The 18,911-nt window shown below is 41.5% G+C and overlaps 1 protein-coding gene across 1 annotated transcript in view; it reads left to right on the top strand.

Moving 5' to 3' along the window:
• The window catches only part of LOC111237065 (RNA binding protein fox-1 homolog 3-like), a 530,950-nt gene that overhangs the window by 334,590 nt on the left and 177,449 nt on the right, over positions 1–18,911 (top strand). Inside the window, exon 4 of the mRNA XM_022766019.1 lies at positions 414–535. Within this exon, the coding sequence (XP_022621740.1) occupies positions 414–535 (122 nt within the window). The remainder of the gene's footprint in view (positions 1–413; positions 536–18,911) is intronic.

Below are 18,911 nucleotides of genomic sequence, written 5' to 3'. Positions count from 1 at the left end.
AAGGCTCAAATACAAATTGTGCTTTGTTGATTAATGTAGCTACATGTTTGTCTGTGGAGTGTAAATGACAGTAGAAAACAATTAAAGACACAAATGAAGCAGTGTAAATGATGTTTAGCAACTTCCAGCGCAGGCCCTAATATTTTACTGAAATAAACAAATACAGAGCTTTGCTCCTTATGATAATGAGGAGGAGGAGGAGGAGAAGGTTGGGTCTGATTGATGTGAAGTGGGAAGCGATGGAGGAGTAAAGAGAGGGGTGTGGAGGGGAAGGGTGTGGGAAAGAAGGAGTGTGTGTACACTTAGGACTGATTTATTTTATAAACATCCTCTCACTTTGAAATGTACACATATACTGTATCATGTGTTATCATTTTACAGTGGTGAAGAATGACTTGTGTTGATTTTTGCAGAAACCAAGCCAGGAAGTGGTCTGTGCAAACCAGGAAGCATCGCTCTGTTTGGAAACGTGGTGTACAGCGGGCTGCTCAACGAGCACTTCTGGCACTTCGGGGTTCCCCTCGTCACCAGACTGGTTAGTTCTTTATTTTTTCCTCTTTTCACTCCTCCTTCTCTTCCGCTGACTCTGAACATCTTCCAGTCCAGCAGCTGCGTTGCCACCGCAGCGCGACTGGGGAAACACTTCAGTGGTATATGAACGTAGTGTCTAGGAGACAGGGTCGCCTTGGTGGATTGTCTACTTGTAGTGTTACAAGGTACAAGCGCGTAACACATCTGTCCTAGAAACATCTGGAAAAAACACTAAAGCTTGTTAATCAACCTGCATTATTTCTTTATCCTTTCACCTCAGTGTAACAAATACATACACAGCTCCACACTCACAGCCATGCCCACCAAGACATGCTCCGGTGCTACACTGGTACACTGAATGCTACTTCTACAAGCAACAGAGTAATGCAACCAAACTATTTTTCATTCAGATGCTTACATAGCTTCTACTAGAGGCCTGCCAGTACATATGTTGACCCCTCAGAGGGAAGGTCTTTCTCCATGTGCACTTGATGAACTCATCAGCTGTAGTAACCGGATTTAAACCTGCTTTTATGAAAGTTCGTTTTTTATCCTGTTGTTATTTTACTTTTCAAAAGCCTTGGTTGCAGCTCGTTTGATCAGTGACGTTGATCGTGTGGCCAGGAGTCGATAAGATCAAATGTGACGGTGCATGATGACAGTTTTATCATGTAGTGGGAACAGAGTGCAGACATGTTTAATCAGCCAGAATGGATATAAAGTTAAAACCTGCTGCTTTGACACCACACCCATTTCTCTTTTTATGGTCAACACATAGCGTCATTTCCTCGTGAGTGCTAGGGAGCACTCGCTAGTTGTAGGGCTCAGCTCAGCTACCCCCACTGGTATCTACACTCACCTTGCACATGATAGTGGTTACTTAAAATGTTCTTGTGTTGTCAAACTGGGACTTAACTGGGAGAGTATGAAATTCTTTTTCTGAAGGCTCCCCTAGGCGGGATATATTCAAACCCAAATAGACTCGGCACATGGCTCTCACTACGAAGTAAATCACCTACACACAGGTACAGACACCTCGCATCCATACATGTGTGTAGATTCTGTTGGGAACACAGTGTCACATGTCACTTAACTCAAGTTGTTTATCTCAATACCTCTGTACTACTGAGACAGTGTAACTAACTGATCATGAGACACAGAGACATGGGTTGTTAGTTATGGCTATTTACTGCCTCAACCAGTCACAGTCCCTCTTATCCTCTGAAGGGCCCCACTATAATCTTATCCCCACTGCTGATGGGAATAAGCCAGCTGAATCCTATCCAAAGACAGACAGTGAGCTGTTTTTAGGGCTTTCTTATACAGACCTAAAGAAGGGGCTACATCTGTGAACACCAGCTAAAGTCTTACAGGCTAGTTTTTGCAGCAGGTCTGAAATGTGTCACATGTGGCTGTGTGTGTGGAGGAGGTGAGCAGCGATAGGTTGTGGGCTGGCTGTGCGTCTGCCAGTTGTTGTTACAACTTCAGGATCGGCCCTGTAAATAATGCATTGGGTTCTAGCATTAACACAAACTAATGCAATATTAGTGGTATTTCAATTAACTTTGAATTAGGCTGCAATATCTTCCATGTCACTGGCTGATTGCGCAGCTCTGGTTTATTGAACTGCTGATAAATGTTATATTTGATAGATATCGATGTTGTCTCCCTGTCAGGATACAACAGAGGATATTTGCTGGCACAGTCTGATCACTCGCCTGTGAGACGTGCACACACACACACACACACACACACACATACGCACACACAGATTTGTCTACTTGCTTAATGCCAATTTTGGTTTGCGGCAAAGCGGTTATTGTCTTTGTTTGCTTTTTTTTCTAGATATTATGAACTCAGATAAAAATAAAAAAAAAATCACTATTTGTAAGTTGGAAAGCAGTTGTTGTGTCACATGTTGAAGAGCAGGAGCACCATATCGTGCATCTACACTGTTTCTTCTCAACATTGTGAATATTTTAACTGTGTATTCCTACACAGCAGCTGATATCATCAAAAATTATTATTAGCTATATCAGTCATGTTTTATTTACAGTGATGCTGTAATGGCACACGCATGCACGCACGCACACACACACACACACACACACACACACACACACACACACACACACAAACACACACAAACAGACACACACACAGCTATTTTAAATGATTCAGTGCATTGCAGATGTTGAGTGTCAGTTGGAGCTCTCCAACAAAGATACCAGCGTTAACAGCTGGCCTCACTCAACTCCTCATTCACTTTTCATAGCTCTCTTCATCCATTCATTCATCCATGCATTCATATATGCATTCACTTATTCATTCAGTCATTCATGCATTCATTCAGATGCAGCGTGCAGTAAGAAAGCAAAGATATATTGTCATCAGCTTTTTTAATGACAAACATGTTTGTTTTAAAGGTTGTTGATGATGATGATGATGATAATGATGAGGATGATGGTGCAGTTTGTTATTTATTGTTTGGTTGTTTATACTGTATAGTAAACATGTCCAACAGCCTGTGCTGGACTATGGGTTCAGATCAAATGGCAGATTCTAATATTTATTGACTGGAATGGTTGATGGCCAGTGTTGTGTGTCAGTGTTCAATATTGTTAACCATCTGGTGTTTTCATTACTCTCAGAAAAACAAGTGTTTAGATAGAAAAAATACCAGCCAAGAAAATAAAGTTGAATAAACTAACATTACTCCTCAGTCTGTGAAAACAGCAGTGGTGGAAACTAATTAAAGGTCCCATGTAGTATAAAGGTAGATGTCCATGTGGGGGGTCTCTAAAAATATGAACAATGTTATTTTGCCATGTATTTTCCCTAATCTATTCAAATGCATAAAATCATACATGACGGCGATGTATCACTATTTCACTTAAGTAATGTTTCCTTTATTAAGAATTGTTCTGTAGGGTGTGAGTGGTGGAGTGAGAGAGAGCGAGCACGGTTGTTGTACGTGAAGGTGAAGCTCACAACTTGAGCAGAGAGTGAGGACTAGCTGTAAGTAGCAGGCCAAGTAGTGTAGCTGGTTGTCAGAAAATAAATGCTGTACTCCTTAGGACCAAAGGCCAGGCTCATGTGTCTTACTTTTTTTCACACTACAGTTTGAAGTGAAAGGGGTTAGCCCCGGAGTTTGGGACCACTTCGGTCCTGGAGCATCACATATGTCTCCCCTGCCAAAAAAAAAAAAAGGGAGCTCCCCTGAACGACATGGTATAGTTCGTACACTGACTGTGAAAGTATCAAAGCCTCAGTCCACAGATAAATGCACACAGCTAGTATTCAGAAACTGAGCCTTAAAACCAGCTGTCAGGACTTTCTGTAACTTGGTGATGTCACAACAAAGCAGTCACAGCTCTCAGCCATGCCCAAAGCCCCGCCCACAAGGACCCACCATCCAACCTTACAGGATATGGTTTCTCTGAGTGTTTACCTGAAATCTGCTATATTTTTACTAGAGCACTCAGAAAACAGTCAGCCAATCAAAGAGAGGCTCAGAGCTTCCTCTCTTTTGATTGGCTCATTGACCTGTTGTTACTAGAGCTCCAGAGAGAAGCCTGAGAGAGGAGATGTAAAACTACATTGAGACGGTTTCTGGTTCTTAAAACCACAAATTTATCTTCTTATGGATCGACACTTCAAATAAAACACAGAAGAAGAAAATATGGAGCTTTAAGTACGTTACTCAAATACTGCACTTATGTATGATTCTGAGGTACTTGTACTAACTTGCATATTTTCAGCTACTTCATACCTCCTCTCTACTACATTTACATTTATTTGATGACTTTCATCACTTCGCAGAGTCAGTTGATGAATACAAAGTGACCAACAAATAAAGTTTGATGTATTATTAAGATTATTAAGATAACCAACAGTATATAAAGTAAGCATAATTAGCTCCACCTTTGCTAGCTGCAACATTAAAGGCTGGCTTCTACACCAGGACCATCATCCAAAACAAACCTCAAAATGCTCCATGAACTACTTAAAGAAACACAAGCTGAGGCTTTTGGAGGTAGCCTTCACAGCCTCCCTGACCTGAACATCACTGAGAATCTGTGGGTGGACCTTAAACATGCCGGACGTGCAGAGGAGCCTAAAAATATCTCAGAACTTGAAGTGATCTGCGAGGAAGGCTGAGTGAGAATCCCTGAACCACGAACAGAAAAACTCTCAGCATGCAACAACAAGCATTTACAGGCTTTTTAGTTTTTTCATGGTCTAATGTGCACAGTTGCATAAAACTATATATACATATAAGGAAAACACACGTTACACACGTTATACTGAATTGTAGGCTGGATTCAGAAGCTTTTTTTTTTACTTATACCTTTGTCTAACAGACACATAATTAATGTGCTAAATTAACTAATTGAAAGTGAATGGATATAGAGCTGCTATAAAAGCTTGGAGGAGGTGTGTATATACAGTATACTGCACACTGTGTATATATAATATATATATATATATATATATATATATATGTATTTGAGCTGGACCTATGATGCATGTCTGCTAGTTTCTAGTTTGGTGAGGAAAGAGATATTGGTTTCTTGACACAAATTGTGGGATCAACCTCTTTTGTTGTTGTTCTCTCAAACAATTTGCCCACTGAGGTGTTGTGGTGACTTTTCACCTTAAAGTAGATTAAGAAAAACTTGAAGTGAAATGGATCACTTCAGGAATGAGTCTGGTGATATTTTATATACTGTCATTGTGAAAAACAATCTCACAAAAGGAGCCAAAACAACAATCCTGATATTTCTTATTCCTCTGTGTCATAGAGCTCCAGAAACTATTAAAACACATCAGTAAAGCCGCCACGCTGTTGCAGTGGGTGACATGTTCATTTGTTAGCATGAACACACACACTGTAGTTTATATGGAGAAGTTTATATAGAGGAGTGAAGTCATAACGTATTGATGGATGGACTAACACGTTGTTGGTTTTGGTGGTTGTTTCCTTCACCAACCAGCCAAATTGCAGGAACTATAGTCACAATCTCTCCTTCCTGAGCAGCATTGAGTAATGGTCAGATGTGTCTTTACAGAACATTATGATGTCACAGTGAAGTTGACCTTTTAGATACAAAATGTTATCACTTCATTTAATCCTTATGGACATTTGAGCTCAATTGTCATATCACCCATTCACATACACATTCATACAACGCTTGCTATATACACAGCGCATCTCTATCACACACACTCACTCATACCGTGAGGGTACATCAGGAGGAATTTGGGGTTCAGTATCTTGCCCAAAGACACTTAAACATGCACACTGGAGCAGCCACCGACCTTTTGATTAGTGGACGACCGGCTGTATCACCTGAGCCATCTTTTGTGATTTCACAGTGACCTTTGGCTTTTGACCCCTCAGATTCTAATCAGTTCATCCTTGAGTCCAAGTGAGTGTTTGTGCCAGAAGAAATGAAATTCCCTCTGGACATTCCTGATATATTTCATTCACAAGAACTTGAGATCACTGTGACCTTGAACTTTGACCCTTGACCACCAAAACCTAAGCATTTCACCTTTGAGTTCAAATGAATGTTTGTGCCAATTTTGACTAAATTCCCACAAGGCATTAATGAGAAATCGCTTTCATGAGAATGGGACGGACATACAGATGTATGGATGTACGGACAACCCAAAAGCATAGTGCCTCTGTCCCTGGCTGGCATAAATATATGGATGTTTTGCACTGAAAAAAATATCTTTATCTATGAGTTCTTCATAAAAAAGAAAAGAAGCATTTTAACATTTTAACAGAAATCGACGACCTTTTTAAGATAAATACAAACTTTCACAATTATGTTTTTATTAAAAAGATTGTGCTACACTAATAGATCACAGCAAGTCTTTTTTTTCTAGATAAAGTTCAGTGCAACACACTATAAATCATCAGAGGATGGTTACATAACTTTCATCCAAGGTGATTAGCGAGGACTATAAGAGGAGATTAAATAGAAGGAGATCAATCATATGCTGGAACTGATATAAACTGATATAAAGTTGATCAAATTAGTGACTGCTAATATTTACCAAGTAGAGTTTGTCTGAAGTCATGTCATACAGAACATAGTTTCATGCTTAATTATCAACCAAAAAGTAGTTCTCTCACTTACCTTTCCTTGACTATCAACCTCATCTCCTCAGAGGGAGCCTGGCAGCATGTCTCCACTTTTCCTCCCCTTCCATTAGGAGGAGGAAAGTACGTGTGGGTTTTACAGAGTGGCTGAGCGCTGTTACAGACGAGTTACAGCAACATCACCGGTCATCTCGTGTAGTTAGCTATAGTAGTAATAGTTTAGCTATGCAGAGGCAACACAGGGCTGCAGCAAAGCCTCAAGCAGCGCTGCTCAGATCCCTTTGCTTAAAGGAATCCCCTCTCTTCCGGCCTCTCAGCTCAATGTGTGTGGACAACTACCGGACATTTGCAATGAAAATTCAAAGCATTCTAATAAAGTTTTCCTTTTTAAAGTCAGTAGACTTTAAGAGCACAGGGAATGGTATTGAATGTGAATTTCCAGCTGGACATTTCCCAGATATTTCAATAGACATATCAGAAGAAACTGGAAATGGGTGTTTGATTCTGTTTGTTGAAGGTAATAAAAAGACATTCTTGTAGGAAAGGCTAGGAAAACGACAGCAGCAGGAAATGCCCAAAAACAACAAATAGTATGTTTACCTACAGTGAGAGAATGAGATAAAAACCCTCTAGTGGCCATAGGAGTAATGACTGTTGACTGTCAAGAGCACAGGAGGAAGTCTAGTTCTTCACAGCTCTCAATGAGCCGTCTGTGGACACGTTCACAGTGAAGCCCGCCGTCTTTCACCATGTTTCTCTCATGACTGTCAACTTTCATCTGCGACAAGTGTAAAAATTACAGTATACAGGGGCTTCAATCAACCTTTTGTCTCATTCTTCTTTTCCTTGAACCTTCTCTTTTCCTTGAAAAAATACTTTACTCCTTCACCCCTTGTCCTCCTCTTCCCTCTATCCCAGCAGGGACAGACAGCAGCCAGATGTTCCCGGCTATTGCAAAACACAGATGAGGAAAATGCCAATATTTGCCATTGACACATTAAAAGGACACCTGTTATTACGAAGCAACAAAAACAAATGCAGAATAAGCCTGTCTGTTTTCCTCCTGGAGAGGGGAGCATGAACAGTGATGGAGCCAAAGCAGCCTGCTGAGTCTTCCTAGGTGAGAGATTGCATGGTGTGTCTGGCAGCAGACAGCGAGTCAGTGAGAGGGACTCCAGCGGGAGGACTGAGATCAGGTGGAGCTGGCAACACCGCTCTCTGTAGGCGTGATACAGTGGTGCTGGCAGCACTGAAACCCAGACCATGGCCGTACCTGCCATTATGGTCACCAGTTTCTGGGATTTTTTCTGATGTTTATATAATAAAAGTCGTGAAATAGTTGCCCTAAAATTACTCGTATGTTGGCTCTGCAAAGATATAGTGCAACGCCAAGATCACCGACTTTCTCATCTGATCCTCAGTGTCATTATTATGATTATGTAAACGAACCGGACAGGAATCTGAATCTACTGAAGCACGATGCAGGTAACTAGAGAGTTTGACTGGCAGACTGCTCGTAGCGTTTCACTCCCAGATATGTGACGAGTAGCTAATACGTGGTCATGCTATGTTAAACAGTCGCCGTCCATCATGATGAAAACTAGTTAGTTTGACTTGAGTGAATTAACTAAGCATCGTCTGCTGGGGCTAAAAAGTGAGGCAACAAGCAAATGCTGAAACCTGCAGTTCCTCTAATGGCCACTAGAGTCTGGCTCCAACAGTGAGTCAGTCCCCATAGACTCCCATGTTAAAATGTCCAACTTTACAGCAGAAATAAACGTGTTTACAGCCTGGTACAAAAAACTGTTTTGGTCTCTAGAGCTAATTTCTGTACAGGGAGTGATTTTTTCATATAACTCATCCATTTCAATTTTAAGGCTTAAAGTTCTTAAGATAATTCTTAGTATAACTGAGGGCGTGGCCTCTTGAGCGTATGCTTGCCTTAAATCGGCATACACTGAAGGCTCCGCTCCACACTTGCCCCACCTCTTTGCCCATTTTTGGATTAGCTGGGAGTAAGAGGCGGAGTCAGCTACTGCCAAGATGGCGACAGTGGAGCAGGTCACTCTGAGCTTTAAAACTGCTCTTCAGAAACCTGTGGGTGATGTCACAGAGGCTACGTCAATCTTTATTTACAGTCTAGAGAATTAACATTAACTCCACCAATCAAATGTCAGACTGATAAACAGTCAGTTAAATTTGAAATGCTTTTCTTCCAATTCACTTTGTGTAAAGCGTTGAAATGCATGTTAAAATCAGGTACCACTATATGTTTTTATTTTCATTGTAAGATTATCCTCATGGAGGCCAGTAACATTTGCATATAGATATCAATTGACCCTGTGTTTACTTTCTTCACTGACAAAGACAAAGACAAAGAAAAATGAAAAGACTGCATCAATCAAAGCTCAGGTCGGGGGCCAGGAAGTGAAAGTGATGGAGATGAGAGAGGAAGAGCAGGAACACAAAAAAACAGAGAATCTAAGTTAGTTGAAATATCTGAAATCGAGGCAATATGTGCTTGTTTTTGTCTGACAAGATATTTCTTCTAACCAGGCAGTTTTTATATCAGAGCATTTCACTTGTTTCAAGCTTATTTTACTTGTTTTAAAAATCCTGGCAGATGAAATTTTCCTGAGATAATTCTGCTGACTCTAAGTATCATTTCCATCATTTCATTGTGCTTCTTTTTCTTGAGTTGTTGAAGTGCCCAGGATAGGATTAGCACTGTGTCCCTGTATTCCCCTGGAAACACTTGTGTTGTGTTGTGAGCATTTGCAGCACATGTTCTCAAATTGATGAAGATGTTTTCTGAATATGTTTGTGTTTTGTCTATTTGCATGTGATTTCTTCAGTTGCAGTGTGTCAGTTCAGTGCCACCTCTGCTGTTCAACACAAACAAAAACTGACCTGATGTTCTTTGGTAATTACAACGGACACTATAGGCTAATAATTCATCTTCTGTTTACTCCAAGATTCTTGTAAAGTGTGACACAGGTCTCCAGACGGGTTTTGGTGGGCCAGTCGAGTCAAAAGTCCCAGACTGGTTTTTAATCCCACTGGATTTTGGCCCCAAACTCAATGAAAACCACAGTGCACATTTGCACAACAGCATTTTCTCAATATATGAGGCCCAGTTTATTATGGTGAGATTTCCTTGAAAGTTGTGTCTGTGGTTGCACGGCGAATTTTGATATTTCACCATTAAACAGGAAGTTGTTCTAACTCCAATATACAGTGTCCCATCTGCCTGAAACTTCACGTTTAATGACAGCCCCACACTGAAGACATTTCCATGCCTATATGAAGTCATAGTCGGAGCACCACCCACTGGATACAGGAAATAACCCTTAAGAGACAATTATCATCTAATTTACATGAAATTTTCCTGGTCTACACTTGAAATACACCCACATAATGTATGTTTGGTGCTTGTTCTCCAGTGTACGGTGGCCCTGAAGGTTCAACACACTGCATCTTAAGAAAACACATGCAAATAGATGAAAAGCAAACAAATTCAGAAAACATCTTCATCAATTTGACAGCACATGCTGCAAATACTCACAACACAAGTGGTTCCAGGGGACACTAAAAAGTGAGACAGTGAGAGAGAGAGAGAGAGAGAGGGGGATAATATGCAGCAAAGGGCCATGGGTTGTACTCGAACCTGCACGGCTGCGGTTAGGATGGTACATGCAGTATCAGGTGTTTTTGCCAAGATTATTAATATTATTTAACACCTCAACACAGTGTTAAACATTATGTACATATCAATCCTCAGTGAATTAGCACAGTTTTCTAACAAGGCTCTCTTTATTAAAGGTTTAAAAGTTGTATTTAACAAATTCATTAGTGGTTCCTCAGATGAGCTGAGATGGAGATGATTATTCATGCTTTTATTTCTCCTTGTTTAGATTATTGTAACGCTCTGTTTATCCGTCTGGAAGAATGCAGCTGCTCAGATTTTAAGCAGAAATAACACCAGTTTCATCCTCCCTCCACTGGCTCCCATTCAAATCCTGTATCCATTTTAAAATGTTTGAAAATGGCCAAACACCCCATATATTGCTGACCTCCTCCTCCCTTATATGACAAATCAGGCTCTCAGGTCTAATGAAGAAAAATTACTGGCTGTCCCTCAAACCTGCTGTAAAACCCGAGGTGACCGAGCTTTTCAAACTATGGAACGTTTCGGTCCATCGACTCCTGTGATGATTTCTTGAAGCAGCTGAAAACATTTTGGTCAGTTTGTCTGAATACCTCCTGCTTTTTATTTTATTGCTCATTATTTATTGTATTGCTTTTATTGTCTTTTTTATTTCTTGAACTTTTGCACTTTTTTATGATGTAAAGCACTTTGTGATATTTTTTAATCTGTGAAAGGTGCTGTATAAATACATTATTACTTCCATACCTTACTTCATAAGTAATTTACTAATGTTTTACACTGCAGATGAATTACAAGGTGTTAATTTGAAGAAACCTTTTGGGTTGGCTTAGCAACCGTCTCCCTTGAAGTCTGCATCACACCTCGAATACACTGAGATAGTACACTGGAGATATTTCACCCGAGAGATCAAGACAGCGTTCACTCTGTACATTTAGTCCATACTCCATCTCTGTTGACTGACCCGATGTTGCTCCTCTCCTCCTAGACCCTGACAGCACCCACCCACCACCAGTCTGCTGTCTTTTTTTTTTTTTGCATTAGCTTGCTCATATGCAGGGTCTGGACTAACTTATTAATGACCCAGACCTGAAATAGCATGACACCCAGATTTGATAGGAAAATGTTAGCTTTTGCATGGTAGTTACTGGGGAAAAAAAGAGAGAAGCCAGCCCACCTCTGAGCTCTTGGTCGTCTCAGAGGGAGAAATGAAGGAGAGTGAGAGCTGAGGCTGCACACCAGGCATGCATACATGTATGTAAATGGCCTCATTTCAAGTAAAGCCAAAATACCAATTTCAGCACAAATGGCTGCATATGAGTTGGTATTCATAATCTATCTTAACTATGAATTAGCTCATTATTTTTTTTACATTGGTAAATGTTAATATGCCTCAAATTGGAAGCTTTTGCCGTACGTTCCACTGCTGCCTTTCATGAAGAAGGTGTGGGGACAGTGCTGTCCACGTGACTGTTGTCGTAAAGCAACCACAGTTTCTGATCTAAATTATCTCAGTGGATTTGCTGTCAGGTTCAGCCCAGTTAGCATTGGTATGTGTAAATGTATGCAGTGTCGATGTTGATGGTTGTGTGTGTTTACAATAATTATACCAATGTTTTTAAAATGTGTTAATGTTTTATTAATGATGAAATGATGCGCATAACCTTTTTAAAAACTGGACTGAACTTAAAAAAACAAACAAAAAAAAAAACAACTCCCGACACTGAAAGTGTTTGATGCAACTTTAATATGGAATGTATTCTGTATTCCCCCCAGTGCAGATCTCAAAATAAGTTCCTGCACATTTCCAGTGGTAGAGTTAAAGAAGAGTCAATGTGCATGAAACATCTCTCTGAACCAGTGCTGTACACTTCACCATCCACCCTCGTACATGAAGAGAATATCTATTCTGACTCTCCATGCTGATTGTGATTGCTAATCACAGGATGCTTTGTCTATCATTTGCTTTTCCTCATATTTAAGGTTTAAAGTAATGGCTGGAAACTGGCCTACAGCAGCCTGTAGGGTATATGGTTGTTGTTCAGTTATCTTTGCTGCGTTATATTGTTTCCTTTCAACCTGGTAGCAAATATTCAGAGTTATTCTGTGTGTTCATGGGAATGAGGGGACACATCACCCAGTGCAACAGTGTGGTTCAGTGGTAAGATAATATAAGAATACGATTTTATTGATCCCCAGGAGGGGAATTTGCAATCTATCAATCTATCAGCCAATCATTTTTTATGTGATTTTAATGGTTTTTGAACAAATATTGAGCTCTATGGCATAGAGGAATGAGTCAGCCAATCATGCGGCAGCAGTGCAGTGCATACAATTCTGCAGATACAGGTGGAGAGCTTCAGTTAATGCTCACATCGAATATCAGAATGAGGAATAAATATAATCTCAGTGACTTTGACTGTGGCATTTCTTTGGGACTACTGATCTCCTGAGATTTTCACACACAACAGTCTCGTCTCTGAGCAGTGGTTGGTAACTGGCGGCCCACGGGCCAAAACTGGCCCACCAGATTATTTTGACGATCAGATTTTTTTTTTCTTGCAGTATCGGAATGACAGTCCCACATTTAGCTATAATGTCCACATAGAGAATCTACCCCCACCTGAAGAATGCTTATTATACTTTTATCCATGTTGAGAGTGAATGACAGACACATACAGTCACATCAGGCTGCAGTGTAGTCAGTGCACCGAGTCTGGTGCTAAAATAGATCATCATGGCAGCATGTTAGCAACAGAATCACTTCCTCAGAGATGTTGACTAAAAAGTAAAAGTGTGAAAAAAGTTTCTTTCTTTTCAAAAAAAAAAAAAAAAAACCTACCACTGGGAGCTTTTATTCAGCAAAGTTCCATCAGAAAGCTCCAAATGTTCTGTGGCTTGTGGACAGACCTCTGAAATAGCACACATACGATGTGTGATAAGAAATCTGTCAAATGTATAATATGTGACTTTGGACCACAGTGTCACACATGAACAATAACAAAGCAAATTTCAGTTGTACTTTTATCAGTCAATTTCTTACATTAGCCTTTGATAATGTTCTGCACCACCATTTAAGGGACTAGAAAAAAAACGTATTTGCTGGAGAGAGAATGGAGAGAAAAACAAAAAGCATCCAGTCAGCAGCAGCTCTGTGTTGATGAGAGAGGTCGGACGAGAACGGACAGAATGGTTGGAGCTGACAGAAGAGCTACAGTCACTCAGATAACCACTAACTAATGAGAGAGCAGAAAGAGCAAAACGCATTGAACCTTGTGGTGGATGAACTACAACAGCAGGAGACCACGTGTTTCTACTGAATCCACTAGAACACCTTTGGGATGTGGTAGAGGATTAGCAGCATGAATGTGCAGCTGACAGATCAGCAGAGATGATGTGATGCAGTCAAGTCAACATGGAGCAGAGTCTCAGAGGAAAGTTTCCAACATCTGGTGGAATCCATGACACGAAGAACTGAGGCTGTTTGAGAACACAGGGAGGAACTGTGGTGTTCCTGATAAAGTGCTCAGTGAGTGTACACCAGGCTTTGGATACACACAAATACTTTTTACTAGCATACATTCACCGGTGGTTTCAGTCTATCAAATAATATCAAACCGACGATATTGTAAAATATTGAATATCCACAGTGAGAAAACAAAACCCTCTCTTTATATTTAGGACAATTGTGACCTGTTTGGGTTTAATTCAAGTAATGAATCTTATTTCATTTCAGATGTACAATTTAATGATGCTTTTTTTTTCTCATGCTGCCAGTATGAATTAAATTAGATTAAACTGTTCAGGAGCTATAGTATTTAGGATTTCATAACAAGATGGATTTTTTTTTTCTACTTCTCAGTTCTGAGAAAAAAGAAAAAGAGAAACTGAGTCCGACTTTAATTACAATGCGACTTTGACACAAGAAAACAGAGTGACACAGGAGTGGCTTGGACTCTCTCTCTCTCTCTCTCTCTCTCTCTCTCTCTCTCTCTCTCCTGCTCCGGTGTTCCTTGTGTGTGCAGTGCAGTATTTCAGGCAGCGAAGGGGTTAACATGGCAGCTTGCCTCAGTGGTGTATTGACTGTACTGGTGGTGGTGGTGGGTGGGGGTGTGAGGGGGTAAATGTGCTGAGGCAGGCTACAACATCCAACCCTCACCCACCTCTCTCTTTCTCTGTCTCTCTCTCTCTCTCTCTCTCTCTCTCTCTCTCTCTCTCTCTCTCTCTCTCTCTCCGTCTGCCTGCCTTGTCCAGCCACACACACCCGTCAAATGTGTGCTGGTACAAACATACAATAAACATGTGTATGATGATGCAGATGCAGTGTTGGCGCTGAGATGCAAAAAGACTCTACACACACACACACACACACACACACTCACACATGTACGCACAGTTTGGAGCGCGGCAGCTTACATTATTCCCTCTGCACGACTGTGGGCCAGACTAGCTCAGCCAACTCAGCCAATCCACACCACACACACACGCACACACATCCATACACACCTACACAGAAACACTAGCCCGCACCACCCGTCCCTCCCTCTGCAGACAAGGAAAAACAGAGGGAACAAAAGAAGAACAAGAAGAGAGGCAGCAGCTCCAGTTTAGCTGTTTTCATCTCTTCCACTCCTCTTCCTCCTCTCCCTCCTCTCTCCTTAGGTTACACAAGCGCTCTAAATTGAATTTTGTTTTGACGGCTCTCTTGCCTGTTACCCCCCACATGCACCACCACCGAAACCTCCAGCCCCCCTCCTCCTCCTCCTCCTCCTCTTCCTCCTCCTCCCCGATGCTCCCAGTGCAACTTAATGAAACCGGCTGGTATCGTTGGCTCTTTAGCATAAGCAACAACAAGCCAAGCTGCTCCCTCTTTCTCTCCTTTTCTCCCATCTCAGTGCATCCTCTTTTTCCTGCCTCCTTCATCTAGTCTTGCCTTGCCTCCCCTCGTTCCGGCTCCTTGTTCGGCTTTCCCACAACTTCTACGCAGCCTGTCCCCCGGCGTCCCTCCAGCAACTCATCTCTTCATCCCTCCTCCCTCCTTCTCTCCTCTCTCTCTCTCGCTCTCTTTACTCTGCCCCCCCCACCCACCACCACCACACACACACATCATCACACACACACAGACACACGCAGCACACCCCACCTCCCCCCCCCCACCCCTCCTTTCCTTCACTCCGTCCCCTCTGCACTTGTCTCTCTCCGGATGAAAGCTTCTGTGCTACTGTACCGTGTGGTGATCTCCAGCTTTTCCCACCCCCAAAGCCTCTCCAGCGCTCTTCACCCAGGAACGCTGTCGAAGAAAGTCCGTCTCAGACTTGTCCCCTCCTCAAATCAGAGCTGCTGGACTGAAGCTACCCAGAGCGAGGGGCGAAGAGAAGCAAAGGGAGAGAGTGCGCTCAGGTTTCAGTGTGTATCAGTGAAACAGAGAGTAGGATAGTTTACAGCGAGCATAGAAAGAGGAAAAAAAAAAAAAGAGGAGGCGAGAAGAGCTGAGCGGGCAGGAAAGGGTGGCAAGTTGGAGAAGAGGAGTAAGGAAAAGCAGGAGAAGAAGGAGAAGTGAAGTAAAGAACAAAAAGAAAAAAGGGAGGTACAGTAACAACGCCCCTCAGCACTTTCTCCCCTTGTTGCCTCTCTCTTTACTCTTTCTCTCTCTTTCTTTCCCCCTTCAGCGAAGAAGCAGAGGAAGACTTTTTTGAAAGGTTCAGGGGGAGGAGAAGCAGCGTGAGAGCCTCAGCAGCGACTCTGAGAAGCGAAGTCACGCTTCAGAAGAGTCTGCGGGAGAGGGAGACCGACTGTCTTCTGGGGGCAGAGGGACACATAAAGGGACTTTATAACTCCGCTACAAAAAACCCCCCACAAAAACACAGGGGCAATTAGCTGGCCACCAGATTACACTGAGCAGACAGGAGTGGCGAAAAAAAAAAAAAAAAAAAAACTTCCCCCGAGAAAAGTCAAGTGACTGAAGAAGAAGATCAGTTGAGAACAGGACAGACGTACAACAAAGAGAGGAAGAGCACTGGCCTCTCCGGTGTCCTTCCATACCCCCGTCGTCCACCCCCTGGTCTCTCGTCCCCTCTCAGCCGAGATGATGATGTATTTCTGGGTGAGTACTGAGGCCCTGTGGGGGCTCCTGAACACTACTAGGGGACACACACACACACACACACACACACACACACACACACACAGAAAAGCTAACGCAAACTGTACGCTGACATTCAGCGTGTGACTGTGCTTGTTCTTCCATCTCTTGATTTCCAGTCGATAGAAAATAGATGTGACTTCATTTTTGTTGTTTGTTTGTTTGTTGTAACGATGGTGTAGCAGAGGTGCTTCTGTGAACTGCCACCTGTGTGACAGAGTGAGTAAAGTGACAAGGCATAAAGGTTTATGTCATCTCCCTCTCCCATGGCCGTGTACTAATGATCTGGCATTTTTATTGGCACAGATAAAGCACACCTCTGTTACACTGATACTTTCCCTCTCGGCTGCTACAGTAAGCCTGAGCTTGATGTCTTGTTTTACGAGTCTGACTTTAGAGATTTTTACTGCAGGGGATACAGCAGAAACTGCATTTATCCTTAGCAATAGAGGTCATGTGTAAGAATGGGATGCTTGGAATTGTAAAATGCTCTAAAGGACAGTGATGTGTTCTTACTGGAGGAACCTTGTATCTCCAAAGTGTCGGGAACACTTTTTTTTTTTTTTTTCTGATGACAAGGTGTTTTTTTCTTTCTTTAGTTATAGCCAACAGGTTGGGCTAGAGAAGTGTGTAATCTTGTTCATGTATTTCAAACACTGGCTGTCTCAGGTTTAATGCAGTGCTGCATGTGATGTTGTGGCTTTGCAGTGGTCACACTCCTGGGATGTTTTTGTGTGTGTGTGTGTGTGTGTGAGAATGTTACTTAAGCTAAGGAATTAATTATTGTTATTCTACCATGAAGGATCATGGGATTTACATGCAATAATTCCACATTTACACTGTATAAAACCGTCCGCCATGTAACTTAAATGTTCCAAAGAAATAAGAATTATTGCTGCACACCACCTGCATAAGTAAGCATATTTTACTCATTGGGTCAAAACAGCTGACATGCAGTATAACTGCATTTATGCATTTATATGTATTTATCATTCCAGACTAGTTTTAAGGATTTAGTGGAAAACCGCTGGACTAAAACTGTCTTAACACTGTCACCTCTTTTATTTTCAATGGCTCCTCTGTGAACACATTGCATCACTGGCGTGGTGAGTAAGACAAACCCCACAGCTGTTTGTTATTGGGCAAAATTCACTGTGTGATGCTGTGATGCTTTAAATCCCCCCACAGACAGATGCACTGGAGCTGGGTTGAAAAAAAAAAAAAAAAAACTCCAGTGCCATCATCAGACAAGACTTCAGTCCTTTAACCAGAGGCTACAGAGGTCCAGACTGTTTGATTTATTAAACAGAATATTCATTTAAAGAACAGGTCCGTGTAGTGGTTGATGTCACCTACAGCAAAATAAAAAAAAGGCTGCAGCTGTCCAATTTCTGAATCTCCAACACAAAATCCAAACAAGCAAATTAAAGAGATGTTAGAGAGATATGAGCTAATGATAACAGGGATTAATTGCTTTTTCTGAACATGGCAACATCACATGGCAGCTTTTCAAAATAAACCCAAACCACATTATTACTGGGTCAGTTTGCATTTTAGGTGAGACGTTCACTGTCCTGTTGTTCCAATTAAGTCAATCAGCTCATAGCTGTAGTAATGGATTTTAATCCTCCAGACGTGTGTGTGTTACATTATTTGTTATTCGTTCTGGTTTTATTCAGTCGTGACGGGATCCTGCAGTATTTGTGACCTGGTGTGGAAATGTGAGCGGTGTCACTGCTGAGTTGGAAAGTCATAATATATAGGGAGAAGAGTGTTTTCACTTCTTCTACATGCTGCATCACTGATGGATTTGAAACAGAATCAATGGCACTCTTTAATTTCCACTTCCTCATAAATCATTTTGCTGGATATTCATAATTTTAATTAAATAAAACAGAATTAAAATTGTGCCTTTTGGGATTCTGTGAGAAAGTTGAATTCTAACTTTCTGCAAAAATCCAACATTTAATAAAACAGTTCACATAATCTTGAAATGAACAATCAATCACAGAGTTCATATATTTTGAAATGCATGACTCGAGATGTTTTCAAACCCACGGCAGAATGGGATCAAATCACGTCCTGTATCCATATGTTTGACTTCACAGTCTGCTTACACACAGCATTTCTTTGGAGGTAAACACACTGTCACTGTTTTTTTTTTTCTATTCTTTAATAAACCCTAAAGTCAGCACAGAAAGTGATACACACATACTTTTTTGAAGTACACATCTGTCATTTATCTGGCTCCGGGCATGCTTGAGCTATATCCCATTATCAGGGTTAACATCATGTGGATTAGCAGCTCCGCTCTGTGCGAGCGTTCGTGTGAGAGAGTGTGTTTCCGCAGTGCCTGTCATGGGAGTTGGGCCTAGACGGGAGATTCTGGAGATTCAGCTGAAAGTGTGTAAAGGAGGGTTTTTTTTTATTTATTTTTTTATTGACGTGCAGTGTGG

The sequence above is a fragment of the Seriola dumerili genome, unplaced genomic scaffold (genome assembly GCF_002260705.1).
Source record: "Seriola dumerili isolate Sdu_G_001 unplaced genomic scaffold, Sdu_1.0 BDQW01000807.1, whole genome shotgun sequence".
Taxonomy (NCBI): Eukaryota; Metazoa; Chordata; class Actinopteri; order Carangiformes; family Carangidae; genus Seriola; species Seriola dumerili.
Note: the sequence above shows the minus strand (reverse complement) of the source record. Positions and strands in the feature narration are given on the sequence as shown.